This window comes from Anser cygnoides, chromosome W, assembly GCF_040182565.1.
Source record: "Anser cygnoides isolate HZ-2024a breed goose chromosome W, Taihu_goose_T2T_genome, whole genome shotgun sequence".
Classification (NCBI taxonomy): domain Eukaryota; kingdom Metazoa; phylum Chordata; class Aves; order Anseriformes; family Anatidae; genus Anser; species Anser cygnoides.
In genome coordinates, this window is record NC_089911.1 from 4,314,984 (window position 1) to 4,337,751 (window position 22,768).

Genomic DNA, 22,768 nt, shown 5'->3' on the forward strand with positions numbered 1-22,768 from the left:
TCCTCCCGCCCCCCCCCCTCGCTCCGGGAATGGTTTCGCCCCCCCTCCCCCTTGTTTCCCGCCCAACCGCCGCCATGTTGGGAGCGGCCGCGCCCGCCCGCTGCGCATGCGCAGAGCGGGGGCGGCGCTGAGGTGAGGGTGGGTTTGGGGGGGGCTGTGGGACATTCGGGGGGCTGTGGGGCGGTGAAGGGGGGGGTTGTTTTACAAAGCTCTTACAACTGAGTTACTACAACGGGTTACGGCGAGCCGCACGCAGTTACTAGGGGTGAGTCACGCCTGCGGTGAGTCACGCGCGGTTACTAGGGGCGAGCTACACACAGCAGCGGTGAGTCACGCGCAGTTACTACGGGTGAGTTACACACACCAGCAGTGAGTCACGCGCAGTTACTACGGGTGAGTTACACACACCAGCGGTGAGTCACGCGCAGTTACTACGGGTGAGTTACACACACCAGCGGTGAGTCACGCGCAGTTACTACGGGTGAGTTGCATGCACTGCAGGTGAGTCACACCCACTGCGAGTGAGTCACGCGCAGTTACTACAGGTGAGTTACACGCTACGAGTGGGTCACACGTAGTTAATACAAGTGAGTTACACTACCAGTGGGGCACACGCAGTTACTACAGGTGGGTCACACGCAGTTACTAGAAGTGGGCCATGCGTACAAGTGAGTTATACACACTACAAGTGAGTTACGCTAGAAGTGGGTCACACTACACATAGGTCTCACACACACTTACTACAAGTGGGTCACATACTGTAAGTGGGTCTCACACTCGCTACAAGTCACACACAGTTACTACAAACCGGTTACACACTACAAGTTACGCTACAAGTGGGTCACACATAGTTAATTAGAGTTACACACTTGAGTTACACTACAAGTGGGGCACAGTTACTACAAGTGAGCTATACGCTAACTACAAATGAGTTACAAGTGAGTTACACACAGTACACATGGGTCTCACTACGAGTGGGTCACATACTACAAGTAGGTCTCACACAAGTGAGTCATGGTGTTGCTACAAGTGAGTTACACACACACTACAGGTGGCTCAGACACACTACAAGTGGGTTACACACACCGTTACTAAAGTGGGTCTCACACACACAAGTGAGTTGCACACACACTAAAAGTGGGTCACACACTTACTACAAGTGAGTTACACACACACTACAAGTGGCTCACACTACAAGTGGGTTACACACACCCTTACTAAAGTGGGCCTCACACATACACTGCGAGTTACACACACTAAAAGTGGTTCACAGACGCTACAAGTGAGTTACACACTGCAAGTGGGTCACACTACAAGTGAGTTACACACACGCTACGAGTGGGATGCTACAAGTGAGTTACAGACACACTACAAGTGAGTTACACTACAAGTGGGATACACTACAAGTGAGTTGCATAACACTACAGGTTGGTCACATATTACAAGTGGGTCTCACAGTTACTATAGGTGAGCCGCAGACACACTCAGTTACTACAGGTGGGTCACACACACTGCAAGTAGGTCTCACGCACACAGACACTACAAGTAAGTTACACACACCCTTACTAAAGTGGGTCTCACACACACACACTACAAGTGAGTTGCACACACACTAAAAGTGGGTCACACACTTACGAGAAGTGAGTTACACGCTACAAGTGGCTCACACAACGAGTGGGTTACACACACCCTCACTAAAGTGGGTCTCACACACACACTACAAGTGAGTTACACGTGCACACTACAAGTGGGTCACACACTTACTAGAAGTGAGTTACACACGCTACAAGTGGCTCACACAACGAGTGGGTTACACACACCCTTACTAAAGTGGGTCAGACACTTACTACAAGTGAGTTACACACACACTACAAGTGGGTCACACACTCACTACAAGTGAGTTACACACACACTACAGGTGGCTCACGCTACGAGTGGGTTACACACGCCCTTTCCAAAGTAGGTCTCACACACACACACTACAAGTGAGTTACACACACACTACAAGTGGGTCACACACTTACTACCAAGTGAGTTACATGCACACTACAAGTGGCTCACACTACGAGTGGGTTACACACGCCCTTACTAAAGTGGGTCTCACACACACACTTTACAAGTGAGTTACACACAAGTTACACACTACAAATGGGACACTTACTACACGTGAGTCACACACACTACAAAAGGGTTACACGCCCCCTTACTACAAGCGAGGAAAAGGGGAAAAAGGGGGGAAAAAGAGGGAAAAGGGGGAAAAAGGGGGAAAAAAAAGGCAGGAAGGACCAAACGAAGCCGCGTGGGCAGCCCCAGACTTTTTTTGGCCCAAATCGGGCCCTAAATGAGCAAAAGGACGGATTTGGCCCCATTTCTCCCCCCGGCTCAGGGCCCGGGACACGAAAAACGCCGATAACGAGGAAAACGGCGCCCGGCCGCGATTTTTGCCCGATTTGTGGAGTTTCGGCGTCCCGCGCAGGAACCGCGTGCTGCGCCCTTTGGGGGGGGGGGCTCCGAGGGGCTTATTAAAACCCATTTTACCAGAAATAGGGGAATTTGTCCCCAAAATCACGCCGAGAAGTCTTTGGGGCGGCGGCGGGGAAGGAAACGGGGGCGCAAGGTTTGGCTTTAATTTTTGGCGGGTTTCGGGGTTTCTTCCCGTTTTTGAGCGGCCGGCGGGGGTTGGTTTGGGTAATTTTGGGGGGGAAGAAGGGATTTTTTTGGGGTTAAACTGCGGCGGTTCGGGAAAAGTTGTAAACACCTCGCGGTTGTGCTGAGGGAAGCGGAGAAACGGGCGGAACAAAATGCGGGATTTCTGCCAAGCGTTTACCATATATGGGCTAAAAGCATCCTGCGCCTGAAAACATCAATAAAAAAGAAAACAGCGATTATTAATTTAACCGTTTTTGGATAAATTCGCCTTTAATTCTTTTTTCCCAGAAAAGGAAACAGCAGGTGAGGAGCAAAAAGCGCCGTTTTTTTGTCGGAAGGGGGCTTTTTTGGGGCAGGGAGGGGGATTTGGGGTTCTCCCCCCGTTATTTAGGGCCCCCCATTTCCCCCCCCCCATTGGCATCCCACAGACCCCGTTTTGGGGCTTTTGGCACTGTTTTGGTGTCCCCCCATTATTTGGGGTCCTCCCTTTTTCGGGGCACTGCTGAATTTGGGGCCCCTCAGCCCCCGTTTTGGGGCTTTTGGCCCCATTTTGGGGTCCCCCCATTATTTGCCCCCCCCCCAGGTCTCCTGGTTTAGGGCCCCAAATTTGGGGTCCCCTCGCTCTGGGGGGGCCCGCGCCCCGTTTTGGGGCTTTTGCTCTGTTTTGGGGGGTCCCGTCTGGGGGCCCCCGGTGCCCTTTTGGGGGCTCGAGGCTCCATTTTGGGGGCGTTTTGCCCGGTTTGGGGATTCAACGCCGCGCTTTGGGGCACGGCCACCCCGTTTTGGGGCCGGACACCCCGTTTGGGGGCACGGCCACCACATTTTGGGGTTGAACACCCTGTTTTGGGGCCGGACGCCCCATTTTGGGGTACGGCCACCACATTTTGGGGCTGGACACCCCATTTTGGGGCCAGACACCCCGTTTTGGGGCACGGCCACCACATTTTGGGGTTGAACACCCTGTTTTGGGGCCAGACACCCCGCTTTGGGGTACGGCCACCACATTTTGGGGCTGGACACCCCATTTTGGGGCCAGACACCCCGTTTTGGGGCACGGCCACCCCGTTTTGGGGCCGGCCGCCCCGTTTTGGGGACTCAGGCGTCCGTTTTGAGGCCGGCGCCGGTCACCGTCCTTTATTGGGGCGCCGCCCCTTCGGCCTCGGCCTCCTTGTCCCCACCGGCCTCCTCCTCCTCCTCCTCATCTTCATCTTCCTCCTCCTCCTCATCTTCCTCCTCCTCCTCATCTTCGTCCTCATCTTCCTCTTCCTCCTCCTCCTCCTCCTCCGTGTCCCCGCCGGCGCCCCCCCGGTTGGTGTTGACGAACAGCTCCGTGTCCCCGCTCCTGGGGGGGGGGGGGGGAGGGCAGCCCCTTCGTTAATTGCCCCCCGTGTTAATTATCGCCTTCCTTAATTGCCTCCCTTCCTCCTCAATTGCCCCCCGCCCTCCTCAATTGCCCCCCGCCCTCCTTAATTGCCCCCCGCCCTCCTTAATTGCCCCCCGCCCTCCTTAATTGCCCCCCTATTCATTAACTGCCCCCCATTAATCCCCCTGCCTGCCCTCAACTCCCCCTCCCAAATTAACCTCCGCGTTAATGACCCGTCTTGAACCCCGACGTTAATTACCCTCTTATTTCCCCCCCAATTAATCTCCCCCATTAATCACCCTCGTTAATTCCCGCTGCTCCCAATTAATCTCCAATTAACCGCCCCCGTTAATCCCATTCCCCCCAATTAATGCCCTCCCCCACTAATTGTTCCCCCTCCATTAACTCCCCCTTCCCCATGCCCCCCACTAATTACTCTCCCCCCATTAATCCCACGCTAATTACTCCCCCCATTAATCCTCTCCTTAATTTCTCCCCAATTAACTCCTCGCTAATTACTCTCCCCATTTATCACCCAACTACCCCCCATTAATTCACCCTCCCATTAATCCCCCCACTAATCACCTCTCATGAACACCTAACAAACCCCATTAATAACCCCCACTAATTACCCCCAATTAACCACTCCCTATTAATTATTCTCTCCATTAATTCCCCTTCCCATTAACCCCCCCACTAATTACCCTCCCATGAATGAACCCCACTAACCCCCCCCCCGTTAACTAACCCATCAATCATTGCTGTGCTAATTGCCCCACTAATTACCCCCCACTAATTACCCCCCACTAATTACCCCCCACTCACCCCTGCCTCTCGCTCGCCCGCTCCGGGGGGACCCCAAAAGCCTCGGGCCTGGGGGGGGGGGGGGGGGGGGGGGGAAGGGGCGGGGTCAGTGCAGTGTGGGCGTGGCCTCACCCACTTGGGGGCGTGGCCTCACCCACTTGGGGGCGTGGCCTCACCCACTTGGGGGCGTGGCCTCACCCACTTGGGGGCGTGGCCTTGCCCTTTTAGGGGCGTTCCCCGCAGTGGGGAACCACGCACAGGGGGTGGGGCTCTGCCCGATTAGGGGCGGGGCTTAGCCCGATCGTGGGCGTGGCCTCGCTCCATATAAGGGCAGGCCCCGCCCCCGGAGGGGCAGGGGGCGGTACCAGAGGCCCTGGCGCTGCAGGAAGCGGACGTGGGGGCGCAGCAGCACCAGCGCCATCTCCGCCTTCACCTTCGCCCCCTCGGCGATGGGGTCCACCAGCAGGAAGTCGCCTGGAGGGGGGGGGGGTCACGGGGGGGGTTACTTGGGGGTCAGGGGGTCACGGGGAGGCCGGGGGGGGGGGGTCACGGGGGGGGCACCTCTCTTGATCCAGACGTGGTGGCGGAAGCGCGGCGGCATGCTGGCCAGGAAGCGCGTCCCCTCGGGGGTCTCCACCTCGTGCAGGTTGTTGCCCGGGGTGCCCAGCACCTTTGGGGGTGGGGGGGGGGCACGGGTTGGTGGCACCCCCCCCCCCAAATTTTTTCACAGCCCCGTTTCTGTCCCCGTGCCCCGTTTCTTCCCCCCGGTGCCCCCCAAGCCCTACGGCTGTGGCCCCCCCATGGCCCCCCCATCCCAGTGACCCCCCCATCCCAGTGACCCCCCCCCACATCACCGTGACCCCCCCACATCCCCTTGGCCCTCCCTGTCCCCCCCACATCACCGTGACCCCCCCACATCCCCTTGGCCCTCCCTGTCCCCCCGTCTGGGTCACGTCCCCATGCACCCCCCCCCTCCCCACGTCCCCTCAGCGTCCCCATTTCCCCCCCCCATATCCCAGCATCCCTCACTGTGTCCCCCCCCCATGCCCCCCCCAGCCCCCCTGTCCCCCCCTGTCCCCCCCACCTCCCCCAGTCCCCCCACTGCCCCCTGATGCCCCCAATGCCCCCCCATTCCCCCCCTGCCCCATGACACCCCCCACCCCCCGACACCCCCCACCCCCTCCCCCTCCCCCTCCCCCATGCCCTTTCTCCCCCACATACCCCAACCCCCCCCATGCCCCCCATCCCCCCCGTTTACCCTGACTCCCCCCCCGCCCCCCCTCCCATGCTCCCCCCTCCCCCCCCATTCCCCCCCCTCCCCCCCACGAGCCTCCTCCTCCCCCCAGTACCCCCCCTTCCCCTCTGAACCTGTGACCCCCCTCCCCCCAACACCTCCCGGTCCCCCCCCCCTCCACGCCCCCTCCCCTCCCCCCCGCCCCCCCCCGCACCCCCCCGCACCCTGACGATTCTCTGCCGCGGGGCGGGCACCACGCGCTCCTCCAGCACCTCCCTGGTCACGTGCTTCCGCTTGGTGGCGCGCGACATGGCGGGGGGGGGCTGCGCGACACCGGGGGGGGAGATGGGGGGAGGGGTCCCGGTGCCTCCGGTACCGCCCCTCCCCCCCCTCCCCTCCTCTCCTCCCCCCCCTCCCGCCCCCGGCCCGGTGCCGCCGCTCCCACCTGGCCGCGCGCGCCTCGCACGCTTCCGGGTGCGGCGTCACTTCCGGCGGCGCCGGGGGGCGTGGCTCCCGCTCTGAGGGGGCGTGGCCCCGTTCTGAGGGGCGTGGCCCCGTTCTGAGGGGCGTGGCTTCGGACGGAGGGGGCGTGGCCCTGCTCCGGCGACGTAGTGGGCGTGGCTACGCAAACGGAGCGAGCCCGCGGGCGTGACGTCACGCGGGAGCGGCGCGGGGATTGGCCGTGCGTGCCCGTGCGTCCCCCCGGCGGCGGCGGCGGCGGCGGCGGCGCAAGATGGCGGCGGAGCGCGCGGAGGCTCCCGGCGCGGCCCCCCCCCGGACTACGCGGGCTGGGCCCCGGCCGAGCTCCGGCACTGCCTGGGGGGGGTCGGGGCCGCCGTGCACGGTGCGGGGGGGCCCGGGGGGGGCACCGGGGGGTCGTGAGGGGAACCGGGGGGTCCGGGAGGGGGTTGGGGGGGCCTTGGGGGGCACCGGGGGGGGCTCGAGGGGTCTGGGGGGGGGCACCAGAGGGGTCTGGGAGGGTACCGGGGGGCTCGGGGGGGTCTTTGGGGGTACCGGGGGGACGGGGGGGTCGGGGGGGGGCACCGGGGGGATGAATGGGGGGAACCGGGGCTTGGGGGGCACTGGGGGGGCTGGGGGGGCCTTGAGGGGTCAGGGGGAGCACCGGGGGGGGGCCTGGGAGGGACCGGGGGGCTCCGGGGGGTCTTGGGGGATACCGGGGGGAAACGGGGGGGGGGGTCCGGGGGGGCCTGGAGGAGAACGGGGGGGCATGGGGGGTGCAGGGGGCTGGGGGTACAGGAGGAGAACCGGGGGGGCACCTGGGGGTCATCAGGGGGAATCGGGGGGGGCGGGAGGGAGCTCGGGGGGGGGACTTGGGGGGCACCGGGGGAGCTGGGGGGTCCTGGGGGGAACCGGGGGGGGGCGGTGGGGGGACGCTGAGGGGGAACGGGGGGCTCAGAGGAGCTCAAAGGGGCCTGGGGGGGCACCGGGGGGGAAAACTGGGGTTTGGGGGGGGGGGGGTCCTGGGGGGTCTTGAGGGGGGTCCGGGGGGGCTAAGGGGGATGGGGAGGCTCGGGGGGGGGGGGTCCTGGGGGGAAAAGGGGGGCTCGGGGGGAGATGGGAACCGGGGGGAGGTGTTTTTCGGGGGGGGGGCACTGGGGGTCCAGTTCCTGCTGACCCCCCCCCCGCGCCCCGCAGGCAGCCGGGAGGAGCTGGTGGAGCGGCTGCAGAGCTACACGCTGCAGGTGGGCCCCCCCCCCAAAAAAATGGGACCTCCCCTAAAAAAACACCCCCCCAAACTGGGACCCCCCCCCCCCCGAAAAGGGGACTCCTCTTGTTAATCAGGCCCCCCCCCCCCAAAAAAAAACAACTGGGAGCCCCTGCCAAAAAAGGGGACACCCCAAACCACAGTTACCCTGAAAAAAATTGCCCCCCCCCCCTAAAAAAACAGGGTCTCCACAAAATATCCCCCCCCCCCCCCCGGTAACTGGGGACACCCCCAGAAAAATTTGGGACCCTCCCCCCCCCCCCAAGAAAAAGCAGGGACGTCCCACAAAAACCAGCTCCCCCCCGAAAATAGTGGGACCTCCCCCCCAAAAAAACGGGACCCGAAAATGGCCCCCCCCGAAAAACAGGACCCCCCATAAAAACAGGACCCCCCCAAAAAACAGGACCCCCCCAAAAAACAGGACCCCCCCCCCCAAAAAACAGGACCCCCCCCCAAAAAAACAGGACCCCCCCCCCAAAAAACAGGACCCCCCCCCCATAAAAACAGGACCCCCCCCATAAAAACAGGACCCCCCTAAAAACAGGACCCCCCCCAAAAAAACAGGACCCCCCCCAAAAAAACAGGACCCCCCCATAAAAACAGGACCCCCCCCAAAAAAACAGGACCCCCCCAAAAAACAGAACCCCCCCAAAACAGGGGGACCCCCCCCAAAAGGGGGACTCCTAAACCAGGCTCCCCCCCCCCAAAAAAATGGGATCCGTACAAAAACTTGCCTACCCCCCCAAAACCGGGGACGCCCCTTCCCGCCCCCCAAAAATGCCCCCCCCCAAAATCCTGGGACACCCCCCCTAAAAAAATGGGCCCCCCCCCAAATGAGGGGCCCCCCGTTAACTGCCCCCCCCCCAGACCGGGGTGGTGCTGAGCCGCCCGCGCTGCGCCCCGAGGACGGGGACAAGGCCCCCCCTGCCCGCACAGGTACGGGGGGGTATGGGGTCGGGGGGGGTTATGGGGTCACGGGGGGTTATGGGGTCACGGGGGGGGGGGGTTATGGGGCCGGGGGGTTATGGGGGTTATGGGGTCGGGGGGGGGGTATGGGGGGTTATGGGGTCGGGGGGGGCAGTTATGGGGTCGGGGGGGTTATGGGGTCGGGGGGGTTATGGGGGTCGGGGGGGGTATGGGGGGGTTGGGGGGGGGGCGGTTATGGGGGGGGGGGTCGGGGGGTTATGGGGGTTGGGGGGGGGGGGGGGGGTTATGGGGTCGGGGGGGGGGGGTTATGGGGGGGTATGGGGTCGGGGGGGTTATGGGGGGTATGGGGTCGGGGGGGTATGGTGGGGTTATAGGGGTGGGGGGGCGGTTATGGGGTAGGTTATAGGGTCAGGGGTGGGTTATTAGGTTGGGGGGTTATGGGGGGGTTATGGGGTCCGGGGGAGTATGGGGGGGTTGTGGGGTCGGGGGGGGTTATAGGGCCGGGGGGCGGTTATGGGGTAGGTTATAGGGGTCAGGGGGGTTATGGGGTGGGGGGGGTTGTGGGGGGGTTATGGGGTGGGGGGCTATGGGGACGGTTATGGGGCTGGGGGGGTTATGGGGGGCGTTATGGGGGTGTTGGGGGGGTTATGGGGTCGGGGGGGAGTGTGGGCGGCTGGGTTTTGGGGGGGGGCTTGTGGGGTTTTGGGGGCGTTTATAGGGTTTTGGGGGGCGTTTATAGGGTTTTGGGGGGCGATACCTAATTCTCGGTTGCGTGACCCCCCTTTGGGCACCCCCCCCCCCCAGCCCCCCCGGTGCCGCTGGTGCCCCCCGCCGCCCCCGGGGCTGGGGCTGGGCTTCGGGCTGGGGGTGGGGGTGGGGGTGGCCCCCGCCCCCCGGGGCTGTCGGAGGAGGAGCGCCTGAGCCTGGCCCAGCAGCAGGCGGCCCTGCTGCTGCAGGAGGAGCGCGCCCAGCAGGTGGGTGCCCCCCAGCACCCATGGGTGCCCCCACCCTTGGGTGCTCCCCCGGCACCCATGGGTCCCCCCAGTATCTGTGAGGGCTGGGGAAGGGAAGAGGGGAGAAGGGGGAGGGCATGCATGGGTGCCCCCCACAGCACCCTTGGGTGCCCCCCTGCACCCTTGGGTGCCCCCCAACCTTATGTGCCCCCCACTCCCACCCATGGATCCACCCCCAGTATCTGTGGGGCCTGCCCCAGCAGCTGGGGACAGGGGAGAGGGGGAGGGGGGAAGGGGAGGGCACCCATGGGTGCCCCCCAGCACCTATGGGTCCCCCGAGTATATGTGGGGACTGCCCCAGGAACTGGGGATGGGGGAAGGGGAGGGCACCCATGGGTGCCTCTCCTAGCACCCTTGGGTGCCCCCCAACCTTGGGTGCCCCCCAGCCTATGGATCCACCCCCCTGTGTCTGGGGGTGGTGCCCTGGAAGTTGGGGAGGGGTGGTATGGGGAGGGAGGAAGGATGGGGGAGCACCCAAGGGTGTTATGAGGACACCCATGGGTGCCCCCCACCCTTGAGTGCCCCTCACTCCCACCCATGGATCCCCCCCCCCAGTATCTGTGGGGCCTGCCCCAGCAGCTGGGGAGGGGGGTAGGGGGAGGGGAGGGCACCCATGGGTGCCCCCCAGCACCTTTGGGTGCCCCCCAACCTCGGGTGCCCCCCCCCAATTCCTGGGTCAATCTTCCTATGTCTTGGAGTGGTGCCCTGGGAGCTGGGGTGGGGGATATGGGGATGAGGGGGAGGGGGAAGTGGAGGGAGCACCCTTGGGTGCCCCCCAGCACCCTTGGGTGCCCCCAATTCTTGGGTGCCCCCGCCTGGCACCCATGGGTACTCTTCCAGTATCTGTGGGGGCTGCTTCAGGAGCTGGGGAATGGGAGAGGGGGAGGGAGGAAGGGGAGGGCACTCATGGGTGCCCCCCAGCACCTTTGGGTGCCCCGCAGTCTGGGTGCCCCCTACGGCACCTATGGATCCCTTACAGTATCTGTGGGGGCTGTGTCAGGAGCCGGAGGAGGGGCATATGGGGAGGAGAAGGGGAAGCGTGGGGGGGCAGGGACATCCATGGGTGCCGGGGGGCACCCTTGGGTGCTGGGGGGGTATGTGGGGGTGCTGGGGAGGGGGTAGAGCTCCTGGGGGTGTCAGGGAGCACCCAGGGGTGGGGTTTATGGGGTGGGGAGGGGGTGGCTGTGGGTGCTGGGGGGGTGGTTGTGGGTCCCATGGGTGCTGGGGGGTGAGACACCCATGGGTGCTGGGGGGATTATCTGTGGGTGCTGGGAGACCGGTAGGGGTGGGGGTGCACCCATGGGTGCTGGCGGGGGGAAGGGGGAGCATTATGGCTAATGTGAGTGACAAGGGGCACCCGTGGTTGCTGGGCGGGGGGGCATGTGGGTGCTGGGAGCCCCCCATGGGTGCTGTGGCGGTGGAGGGACACCCAGCTCAGCACCCATGGGTGCTGCCCCCCCTCCCCGCCCCCAGGGCCAGCACCAGTTCGGGGACAAGGCGAAGGAGCAGGAGCTGCTGGAGCAGCAAAAACGGGTGAGGGCGATGGCGGGGGGGGGGGCAGGGACAACCTTGGGTGTTCCCCCACCCTTGGGTGCTCCCCCACCTTTGGGTGCCCCTCCTCACCCGTGGGTGTCGTCGTCCCCCCCCCCAGGCGGCCGTGCTGCTGGAGCAGGAGCGGCAGCAGGAGATGGCCAAGCTGGCGCCCGCCGTGCCCCGGCCCCCTGAGGGAGCACCCATGGGTGCCCGTGCCCCCTCCCCCCCGAGGTGAGCCCCTTCCCCCCCCCGTCTCCCCCAATCTCTCCCCCTCCCCTCCCCCCCAATCTCTCCCCCCCCCAAATCCCCCGCCCCCAGAATTCTGACCCCGTTTCTGTGCCCCCCCCCGCAGGCAGCGCACCCATGGGTGCCCCCATGCCCATGGGCGCCTCCCGGCCCCGCGGCCCCCCCCCGCCGGGGGAGGAGAGCAGAGAGGTGAGGGGGGGCCCTAAAGGGGCTTACGGGGTGGGGGGCGGGGCCCTAAAGGGTGTTATTGGGTGGGGGGGGCCCTAAAGGGTTTTTTGGGGTTGGGGGGGGGGGCCCTAAAAGGGCTTTTGGGGTGAGGGGGGCACCCTAAAATCTTCATGGGGTGGGGGGTGGGGCCCCACATCCTTTTGGGGTGAGCGGGGGGCCCTAAAGGTCTTACGGGATGGGGGAGGGGTAGGGGGGTGCCCTAAAATCCTTATGGGGTGGGGGCGGGCGGTCCCCAGGTCCTTGGGGGGGGGGGGGTCTTATGGGGTGGGGGCCCAAAATTCTTATGGGGTGGGGGGGGGGGGGCCCTAAAGTCTCTATGGGCTGAGGGTCGTTTGGGGTCCTTACGGGGTGGGTGGGGGTCCTAAAGTCCCTATGGGGTGGGGTGGGGGGTCCCCGGGGGGTCCCCGAGGCCCCTATGGGGTCGGAGGGGTCCTCGCGGCCCTTTTGGGATCCCCGAGACCCCCACGGGTGCCCCCTCCCCCCCAGCTGGACGACGCGGCGGGCCCCAAGATCCCGCAGGCGCTGGAGAAGATCCTGCAGCTGAAGGAGATCCGCCAGGAGGAGCTGATCACCGTGCCGGGGCTGACGGGTGGGCACCCATGGGTGCTGGGGGGCTGGGGGGGGGGGGTCGGGGTGCCCCCTCCGACCCTCCCCCTAAACGTTTTTGGGGTGGCAGTGGAGGACGAGCTGGAGATGGAGGCGCGCTCGCTGCTCCCGCTGCCCGTGCACGAGGCCGAGGAGGACCCGGTGCTGTCCAAGAAGGAGGTGAGCACCCATGGGTGCTGCACTGGGGGTGGGGGGAGGGGGGAGGGGGTCTCAAACCGTCCCCGAGGGGGTGGTGTGGTGGGGGAGGGCTGAGGGTGCTGGGTAGGGTGTGGGGAGGGGGAGCTGAGGGTGCTGGGAGCCACACGGAGCACCCAAGGGTGCTAGGGGGACACCCATGGGTGCTCAGCATCATGGAGAGCACTTATGGGTGCTAGAGTTGTATGAGGGACCTAAGGGTGCTGGGTGCTGGATGGAGGACACAAGGGTGCTGGGTGCCACGTGGAGGAGGCCCAAGGGTGCTGGGTTCTGGATGGAGCACCCATGGGTGCTGGGTGCCGTAGAGAACACACAGAGGTACTGGGTTGTGTATCCAGCACTCATGGGTGCTGCGTACCACGTGGAGGACTAAGGGTGCTCAGTGCCATTTAGAGGACACCAATGGGTGCTGGGTGCCATAGGAGTACCTAAAGGTGCTGGTCTCCGTATGAAGAATCTGTGGGTGCTCAACACCCCTGGGAAGACACCTAAAAGTTTTGGGTGTCCCTGGGAGCACCCATGGGTGCCACAGGAGCACCTGTGGGTTCCACATGAAGCATCCATGGGTGCTCAGCACCCCACGAGAGGCACCCAAGGGTGCTCAGTGTTCCATAGATGATGCTTGAGGGAGGACACCTACGGGTGCTGGGCACCCCTGGGAGCACCCATGGGTGCTGAATGCCCCCGGGAGCATCCATGGGTGCCACAGGAGCACATACAGGTTCCACATGAAGCACCCATGGGTGCTCAGTACCGCATGACAGACACCCAAGGGCGCTCAGTGTTCTATGGATGATGCTTGAGGGAGGACACCCATGGGTGCTGGGTGCCCCCGGGATCACCCATGGGTGCTGGGTGCCCCCGGGATCACCCATGGGTGCCACCCACCCCATTCCCCCCCCCCAGCGCAACCGCAAGCGCCGCAACCGCAAGAAGAAGAAGCGCCCGCGGGGGGCGCGGGAGGGGGCCGCCCCCCGGGGCTGGGCACCCACGGGTGCCGCGGAGGCGCCGGAGCCCGAGGTGGAGGTGGAGTACGTGACCGAGGAGCCCGAGATCTACGACCCCAATTTCGTCTTTTTTAAGAGGATTTTTGAGGCCTTTAAGGTACGTGGGTGGGGTAGGGGATGAGTGGGGGCAGCACCCATGGGTGGCAGCACCCATGGGTGGCCCTAACACCCCCACCTCCCTCGCAGCTGACAGACGAGGTGAAGAAGGACAAGGAGAAGGAGCCTGACCGTGCCGAGCGCCCCGAGAGCGCCGCCGCCCCCGAAAAAAGGGGGAGGACGGGCGCAGGGGCAGCGAGGACGACAGCTCCGAGGACGAGCAGGTGGGGGGGGGGCACCCTAATGGGTGGGGGGCACCCTAATGGGGTGGGGGGCGTTCTTATGGGGTGGGGGGCACCCTAACGGGTGGGGGCGGCCTTATGGGGTGGGGGGCACCCCAAGGGGGTAACGGGGGCGTTAAGGGGTCCTAGTGGGGGAATTGGGGTGCCAAAATGGGGTGGGGGGCGTTAGGGGCGCTGTAACGGGGCAATCGGGGTGTTAAGGACCCCCCCGTGGGTGAGGGACGAGGCCGGGGCACCCGCGGGTGGGGCTGACGGTGCCGGGGCACCCATGGGTGCTGCTGCAGGAGAAGAAGCCCGAGGTGCCCAAGCTGTCCAAGAAGAAGCTGCGGCGCATGAACCGCTTCACCGTCGCCGAGCTCAAGCAGGTGAGGCTGGGGCACCCCAGGGTGCTCCCTGGGGACCCCGCTGTCACCCCAGAGTGGTCCCTGGGGACCTGGGATCACCCCTGGGTGCCCATTGATTCTTTTGGGGACCTCAGTGCCACCCCGGGGTGCTCCTTAGGGACCCCAGTGTCACCCCTGGGTGCTCATTGTGTTCCTTAGGGCTACCAGTGGCACCTTGGGGTGCTTCCTGCGGGCCTGGTGTCACCCTTGGGTGCTGCCTGGGGACGCTGCTGTCACCCTTGGGTGCCCGTTGTGCTCCTTAGGGACACCAGTGTCACCCCGGGGTGCCTCTTGGGGTCCTGGTGTCACCCTGGGGGCGCTCCCCTAGGGACACAGGGATCACCCCTGGGTGCCCATTGATTCCCTTGGGGGCCCCAGTGCCACCCTGGGGTGCTCCTTGGGGACCCCGCTGTCACCCCTGGGTGCTCCTTGGGGACCCCGGTGTCGCCATGGGGTGCCCATTGATTCCCGTAGGGATCCCGGTGTCACCCAAGGGTGCCCGTTAACCCCTTCCCTCCCGCCCCAGCTCCCCCATTAACCCCTTCCTCCCCCCAGCTCCCCCATAACCCCTTCTCCCTCCCGCCCTTCTCACTCCCCATTAACCCCTTCCCCCGGCCCCAACTCCCCCCATTAACCCCTTCTCCCCCCATTAACCCCTTCCCTCCCGCCCTTTCTCCCCCCATTAACCCTTTCTCCCCCCATTAACCCCTTCCCCGGCCCCAACTCCCCCCCCAATTAACCCCTTCTCCCCCCCTTCCCCTTGCCGTTAACCCCTTCGCCCCCGCAGCTGGTGGCCCGCCCGGACGTGGTGGAGATGCACGACGTGACGGCTCAGGACCCGAAGCTGCTGGTGCACCTCAAGGCCACGCGCAACTCGGTGCCGGTGCCGCGCCACTGGTGCTTCAAGCGCAAGTACCTGCAGGGCAAGCGCGGCATCGAGAAGCCGCCCTTCGAGCTGCCCGACTTCATCAAGCGCACCGGCATCCAGGAGATGCGCGAGGCCCTGCAGGAGAAGGTGGGGGGCCGGGGGGGTAAGGGGGCGGGGGGCTTTGGGGCTGGGAACCGATTTTGGGGCTGGGGGCAATGGGGAGGGGGCTTTGGGTTTTGAGGGCTTTCGGGCTGGGGGAGATGGGGCTGGGGACGATGGGGAGGGGGGATTTGGGGCTGGGGACAATGGGGAGGGGGGATTTGGGGCTGGGGGAGATGGGGAGGGGGGATTTTGGGAGGTGGGTGGACTGGGGGAGGTATGGGGCTGGGGGAGATGGGGAGGGGGGATTTGGGGTTGGGGACGATGGGAAGGGGGGATTTGGGGCTGGGGGAGATGGGGAGGGGGATTTGGGGCTGGGCACAACGGGGAGGGGGATTTGGGTTTTGAGGGCTTTGGGGCTAGGGGAGATGGGGCTGGGGATTTGGGGCTGGGGACGATGGGAAGGGGGGATTTGGGGCTGGGGGAGATGGGGAGGGGGATTTGGGGCTGGGGGAGATGGGGCTGGGGGAGACGGGGAAGGGGGGATTTGGGGCTGGGGGAGACGGGGAAGGGGGATTTGGGGCTGGGGGAGACGGGGAAGGGGGATTTGGGGCTGGGGGAGACGGGGAAGGGGGATTTGGGGCTGGGGGAGATGGGGCTGGGGGAGATGGGGAGGGGGGATTTGGGGCTGGGGGAGATGGGGAGGGGGGACTTGGGAGGTGGGGGGCTGGGGGAGAGTTACGGGGCGGGGGTCTTTGGGGTGGGGGAGGGTGGGGCTGATGGTGCCGGGCTTCGGAACAGGCTTGGGGGTCTGTGGGGTCAGGTTGGGGGGCGGTGGGGGGGGGGGGGGGGGCTGCGGGGCACCCCTGACCCCCGCGCGGCGCAGGAGGAGCAGAAGACGATGAAGTCCAAGATGCGTGAGAAGGTGCGGCCCAAGATGGGCAAGATCGACATCGACTACCAGAAGCTGCACGACGCCTTCTTCAAGTGGCAGACCAAGCCCAAGCTCACCATCCACGGCGACCTCTACTACGAGGTGGGGCTGGGGGCGTCACGGGGGGCTGGGGTGACGTCGGGGGCGTCGTCGGGGCCTCGGGGACGTCATCGGGGAGTCGGTGGCGTCTTTGTTGCGTTGGGGACGTCATTGGGGCGTTGGGTGACATCGACGTGGCGTTGGGCAACGGCGGCATGGCGTTGGGCGACGTCATCGGGCCTTGGGGATGTCGTCAGGGCGGTGGTGGCGTCTTTGTTGCGTTGGGGGACGTCATCGGGGCATTGGGTGACATCATCAGGGCGTTGGTGGCGTCTTCGTTGCGTTGGGGACGTCATCGGGTTGTTGGGTGACATCAATGTGGCATTGGGGGACGTCATCGGGGTGTTGAGGATGTCATTGGGCGTTGGGTGGCATCATCAGGGCGTTGGGGACGTCTTCGTTGCGTTGGGGACGTCATTGGGGCGTTGGGTGACATCGACGTGGCGTTGGGCGATGTCTTCAGGGCCTTGGGGGACATCACCAGGGCGTTGGGTGATGTCATCAGGGTGTTGGTGGCGTCTTCGTTGCGTTGGGGGACATCACTGGGGCCTTGGGGACGTCACTGGGGTGTTGGGTGACATCATCGGGGCGTTGGGTGACGTCATCGGGGCGTTGGGTGACGTCATCAGGGCCTGGGGGGGTCTTCGGGGCGCTGGGTGGCATCTTCGTGGCATTGGGTGACGTCAACGTGGTGTTGGTGACATCAACGTGGTGTCGGTGACGTCATCGGAGCCTTGGGGGACGTCAACAGGTCCTTGGGGGGCGTCCTCGGGGCATTGGGTGATGTCATCGGGGTGTTGGTGACGTCATCGGGGTGTTGGGTGACATCATTGGGGTGTTGGGGGGTCATGGCGCTGGGGGGAGTCACGGTGTCCCCACGGCGTTGGGTGACGTCATCACGGTGTTGGGTGACGTCACGGTGACGCTGGGTGACGTCATCAGGATGTCACCGTGACATCGGGTGACGTCGTCATGATGTCCCTGTGGCGTTGGGTGAGGTCATCATGGCGTTGGGTGACATCATCGTGGCGTCGCCATGGCATTGGGCGACATCATCGTGACGTCATCATGGCGTTGGGTGACGTCACCGGCGCTCGGTGGCGCCCCCGCGATGCTCAATCGCGGTGCCACCCCTGGGGGACATCAAGGAGCCCCTGGGTGACGTCACCGCGCCCACGCGTGACGTCACACCCCCCGATGACGTCACACCCCCGATGACGTCACACCCCCCGATGACGTCACACCCCCGATGACGTCACACCCCCGATGACGTCACAGGGCAAGGAGTTCGAGACGCGCCTGAAGGAGAAGAAGCCGGGCGACCTCTCGGACGAGCTGCGCATCGCCCTGGGCATGCCCGTGGGGCCGGTGAGGGGGCACCCATGGGTGATGGGGGGTGATGGGGGTGGGGGGCACCCTTGGGTGCTGACCCCTCCCCCCCCCCCCAGAGCGCCCACAAGGTGCCCCCCCCGTGGCTGATCGCCATGCAGCGCTACGGGCCCCCCTCCTACCCCAACCTGAAGATCCCGGGGCTCAACTCGCCCATCCCCGAGGTGAGGGGCACCCATGGGTGGGGGGGGGCACCCGTGGGTGGGGGGGGGGTCGCGGGGGCAATCGTGGGTGGGGGGCTGTGAGCTGGGGGGGTTGGGGGCTTGGGGGGGGAACAGAAGGGGGTTTTGGGGGGCTTGGGGGGAGGGAAGGGGTTTTGGGGAGCCGGGGGGCACCCATGGATGGGTGGGGGTCGGGGGCGCACCCATGGGTGGGGGCCTGGAGGGGGCACCCATGGGTAGGGGGGCTGTGAGCTGGAGGGGTTTGGGGGCTTGGGGGGGGGTGGTGGGGAGGGAAGGGGGTTTTGGGGAGCTGGGGGGTGCACCCATGGGTGGGGAGCACCTATGGGTGGGGGGGTCTGGGAGGGCACCTGTGAGTGGGGGGCTGTGAGCTGGGGGGTTTTGGGGACTGGGGGGGAAGGGTGGGGAAGGAAGGGGGTTTTTGGGAGCTGGGGGGATTGGGGGGGTGTTTGGGGGCTGGGGGGGCACCCATGGGTGGGGGGGGGGGCCGGGGGGGCACCCATGGGTGGGGGGCTGTGAGCTGGGGAGTTTGGGGACTCGGGGGGAGGGGATTCGGGGGGAGGGGAGGGGGAGGGAAGGGAGTTTTGGGGAGCTGGGGGGGGCTGTTTGGGCAGGGGGTAACGGGGTTTTTAGGTGCCGGGGGGGCTGCACCCATGGGTGCTGGTTTGGGGGGCTCACCCTTCCCCCCCCCAGGGCTGTTCGTTCGGGTACCACGCGGGGGTGGGGGAAGCCCCCGTGGACGAGACGGGGAAGCCGCTCTACGGGGACGTCTTCGGCACCAACGCCGCCGAGTTCCAGGTGGGGGGGGGCACCCAGGGGTGGGGGTGGGGGCACCCGGGGGGGAGGGCACCCATGGCGGGGGAGCGACCCCTCCCCAATCCCCCCTCCTCCCTAAAGGGGCACCCGTGGGACTCCCCCCCCACCCCCTTTTGCCCCCCCCCCCCCGCCCCCCTCCTGCCCCGTCTGGGGGTCCCTGCGCCCCCCCCCCCATTTTGGGGGTCCTCTCCCTGTGCCCCCCCCCCCATTTAATGCCCCCCCCCAGGCGACGGAGGAGGAGGAGAACCCCCCCCCCGCTTCCTTTGAGGCTCTCCCCATTGCCCCCAACCCCCCCGACCCCCCAACCCCCCCCCCATTTTTTGGGGGGGCCCCTCCCCGTGCCCCCCCCACCAACGCCCCCCCCGGCCCCCCCCAGGCAAAGGAGGAGGAGGAGGAAGACGAGAGGCCCCCCCTTCCTTTGAGGCTCTCCCCATTGCCCCCAAACCCCCCCGACCCCCAAACCCCCCCATTTTTTGGGGGGCCCCTCCCTTGCCCCCCCCCCCCACTTAACGCCCCCCCCCCCCCCCCCAGGTGAAGGAGGAGGACAAGAGCCCCCCCCCCCCCCTTCCTTTGAGGCTCTCCCCATTCCCCCCAGTCCCTCCCCGACCCCCCAAACCCCCCCCCCCATTTTTTGGGGGGCCCCTCCCGTGCCCCCCCCCCCCCACCAACGCCCCCCCCCGGCCCCCCCCCAGGCGAAGGAGGAGGAGGAGGAGATCGACCGCACGCCCTGGGGGGAGCTGGAGCCGTCGGACGAGGAGTCCTCGGAGGAGGAGGAGGAGGAGGAGAGCGACGAAGAGAAGCCGGACGAGAGCGGCTTCGTCACCCCCGCCGACAGGTCCGGCCCCCCCCGGCACCCACGGGTGCTCCCCCCACCTTCGGGTGCCCCTCGTAACCCCCCCCTTTTATTTTTGTGCCCCCCCCCGTAGCGGCCTCATCACCCCCGGGGGCTTCTCGTCGGTGCCGGCGGGGATGGAGACCCCCGAGCTGATCGAGCTGCGCAAGAAGAAGATCGAGGAGGCCATGGACGGGTGGGGGGGGGGCACAAAAAATGGGGGGGGGGCATTTAGGGGGGGCGGGGGGTGTTTGGGGGGGGCTGGGGGGTGTTTGGGGGGTACGGTGTGGTTGGGGGGGTTTAGGGGGAGGTGGGGGGAGAGGGAGGTCTGGGGGGTTCTTGGGGGGGTATTTTGGGGGGGTATTTTTGGGGAGGGGGGACGTTTATTGGGGGGGGCATTTTGGGGGGGGTATTTTGGGGAGGGGGGGGACGTTTATTGGGGGGGGCATTTTGGGGGGGGTTGGGGGGGTTAGGGGGAGGCGGTGGGAGGGGGAGGTCCAGGGGGCACCGGGGGGTTATGGGGGCTTATTTGGGGGGGGGGGTTATTGGGGGGGGGGCATTTATTTGGGGGGAATTTGGGGGGTGAAGGAATTACGGGGGGGTCACGGGGGGGGTGAGGGGTCTTTTGGGGGGGCAGGACAATTTGGGGGGGGGTCAGAGGCCTTTTGGGGCAGGAGAATTTGGGGGTGCAGGGGGTCTTTGGGGGGGGGCAGGGGTCTTTTTGGGGAGGGGGAGGCCAATTTTGGGGGGGGGGGGACACCAGCTGGGTGCCCTGTACCCCAAGAGGCCTCACTGTTGGGGGGGGGACATTGCGGGATCCCATTGGGTTCCCCCACCCGTAACCCCCACCCCCACCCCGTAACCCCCCGGTGCCCCCCCAGGAGCGAGACCCCCAGCTGTTCACCGTGGTCCCCGAGAAGCGCACGGCCACCGTGGGCACGGCGCTGATGGGCTCCACGCACATCTACGACGTGGCTGCCGTGAGTAAGGGGGGGGCGGCACCTCGGAGTCCCGCCCACGGCACCCATGGGTGCTGAGCACCCGGCTGCCGTGAGTGAAGGGGCTGGGCAGCACCTCAGGGTCCCCTCCCATGGCACCCATGGGTGCTGAGCACCCCCTTCAGCCACTGTGAGTGAAAATGGGGGGGGCAGCACCTCGGGGTCCCCCCCGGCACCCATGGGTGCTGAGCGCCCAGCTGCTGTGAGTGGAAACGGGGGGGGGCACTACTCAGGGTCCCCCACGGCACCCATGGGTGCTGAGCACGCCCCCAGCCGCCGTGAGTAAAGCGGGGGGCGGCACCTCGGGGTCACCCCCACGGCACCCATGGGTGCTGAGCATGTCCCCCCCTAGCTGCCATGAGTGAAGGGGGGCAGCACCTCGGGGTCCCCCCACGGCACCCCTGGGTGCTGAGCGCCCCCCCGCCCCCCCCGCAGGTGCTGGGCCGCAAGGGGGGCCGGGCGAGGCGCAGGGCGTGGAGGTGGCGCTGGCGCCCGAGGAGCTGGAGCTGGACCCCACGGCCATGACGCAGAAGTACGAGGAGCACGTGCGCGAGCAGCAGGCGCAGGTGGAGAAGGAGGACTTCAGCGACATGGTGGCCGAGCACGCCGCCAAGCAGAAGGTGCGGACCCCCGGGACCCCCGGGACCCCCGGGACCCCCCGGGACCCCCCAACCCGCTGACCCCCCCCCCCAACCCCCTGACCCCCCCAACCCGCTGACCCCCCTTTTCTCCCCCCCCCCCCCGCAGCAGAAGAAGCGCAAGGCGCAGCCCCAGGACGCCGCGGCGGCGGCAAGAAGTACAAGGAGTTCAAGTTTTAGCCCATTTCGGCGGATTTCACCCCAAAGCTCACCTCCCCCCACCCAGGGGGCACCCACCCCCAAGTGTCGCCCCCCCCGGAATTGTGCGCCCCCCCCCCAGTTATGCTCCCCCTGTTTTGTAAATAAAGGCCTGGCTGCCACCGCCCTGTGCTGCTCTGCCCACACCCCATAGATACTGGGAGCACCGGGCCATACTGGGAACACTGGGCCCACACCTATCAGGGTTAATGGGAGCACTGGGCCACACATGCTGGGGGTACTGGGAGCACCGGGCCATACTGGGAACACTGGGCCCACACCTACCAGGGTTACTGGGAGCACTGGGCCACACATACTGGGGGTACTGGGAGCACTGGGCCATGCTGGGGACACTGGGCCCACACCTATCAGGGTTACTGGGAGCACTGGGCCACACATACTGGGGGTACTGGGAGCACCGGGCCATGCTGGGGACACTGGGCCCACACCTATCAGGGTTAATGGGAGCACTGGGCCACACATGCTGGGGGTACTGGGAGCACCGGGCCATACTGGGAACACTGGGCCCACACCTACCAGGGTTACTGGGAGCACCGGGCCATGCTGGGGACACTGGGCCCACACCTATCAGGGTTAATGGGAGCACTGGGCCACACATGCTGGGGGTACTGGGAGCACCGGGCCATACTGGGAACACTGGGCCCACACCTACCAGGGTTACTGGGAGCACCGGGCCATGCTGGGGACACTGGGCCCACACCTATCAGGGTTAATGGGAGCACTGGGCCACACATGCTGGGGGTACTGGGAGCACCGGGCCATACTGGGAACACTGGGCCCACACCTACCAGGGTTACTGGGAGCACTGGGCCACACATACTGGGGGTACTGGGAGCACCGGGCCATGCTGGGGACACTGGGCCCACACCTATCAGGGTTAATGGGAGCACTGGGCCACACATACTGGGGGTACTGGGAGCACCGGGCCATACTGGGAACACTGGGCCCATACCTACCAGGGTTACTGGGAGCACTGGGCCACACATACTGGGGGTACTGGGAGCACCGGGCCATACTGGGAACACTGGGCCCACACCTACCAGGGTTACTGGGAGCACTGGGCCACACATACTGGGGGTACTGGGAGCACTGGGCCATACTGGGAACACTGGGCCCATACCTACCAGGGTTACTGGGAGCACTGGGCCACACATACTGGGGGTACTGGGAGCACTGGGCCATATTGGGAATACTGGGCCCACACCTACCAGGGTTACTGGGAGCACTGGGCCGTACTGGGAGCACTGGCCCACACCTACCAGGGTTACTGGGAGCACTGGGCCGTACTGGGAGCACTGGCCCACACCTACCAGGGTTACTGGGAGCACTGGCCCACACATACCAGGGTTACTGGGAGCACTGGGCAGTACTGGGAACACTGGGCCGCAGATACTGGGGTTACTGGGAGCCCTGGGCCACACATACCAGGGTTACTGGGAGCACTG

At 65.8% G+C, this 22,768-nt stretch overlaps 4 protein-coding genes and 1 long non-coding RNA gene across 5 annotated transcripts in view; 3 read left to right on the top strand and 2 right to left on the bottom strand.

Moving 5' to 3' along the window:
- LOC136788764 (guanine nucleotide-binding protein G(I)/G(S)/G(O) subunit gamma-3) overlaps positions 1-22,768 on the bottom strand; it is a 147,485-nt gene that overhangs the window by 80,130 nt on the left and 44,587 nt on the right. The window lies entirely within an intron of this gene.
- Positions 2,886-6,373, bottom strand: LOC136788849 (probable RNA-binding protein EIF1AD). The gene is made up of 5 exons (XM_066987563.1): positions 6,275-6,373; positions 5,378-5,486; positions 5,182-5,290; positions 4,838-4,885; positions 2,886-3,991 (listed from the first exon to the last, which is right to left on the bottom strand). The coding sequence occupies exons 1-5, from the start codon at positions 6,359-6,361 to the stop codon at positions 3,784-3,786; spliced, it is 561 nt and encodes a 186-aa protein (XP_066843664.1). The 5' UTR covers positions 6,362-6,373; the 3' UTR covers positions 2,886-3,783.
- LOC136788850 (uncharacterized) lies at positions 6,646-8,735 on the top strand. Its single transcript, XR_010827402.1, has 3 exons — positions 6,646-6,894; positions 7,707-7,753; positions 8,644-8,735. It is a non-coding gene; the product is annotated as an uncharacterized lncRNA (long non-coding RNA).
- On the top strand, positions 9,047-11,484 carry LOC136788563 (splicing factor 3B subunit 2-like). The gene is made up of 4 exons (XM_066987123.1): positions 9,047-9,098; positions 9,508-9,677; positions 11,190-11,249; positions 11,368-11,484. Exons 1-4 carry the CDS (start codon positions 9,047-9,049, stop codon positions 11,482-11,484), a joined length of 399 nt encoding a protein of 132 aa, XP_066843224.1.
- Positions 11,595-21,086, top strand: LOC136788847 (splicing factor 3B subunit 2-like). The gene is given in 16 exon segments (XM_066987561.1): positions 11,595-11,684; positions 12,210-12,312; positions 12,400-12,488; positions 13,431-13,628; positions 13,718-13,802; positions 13,805-13,851; positions 14,154-14,234; positions 15,040-15,267; positions 16,106-16,255; positions 17,531-17,620; positions 17,701-17,805; positions 18,514-18,618; positions 19,329-19,471; positions 19,563-19,664; positions 20,350-20,448; positions 20,902-21,086. Coding segments are annotated over 15 exon segments (1,665 nt in total). The 5' UTR covers positions 11,595-11,612; the 3' UTR covers positions 20,417-20,448; positions 20,902-21,086.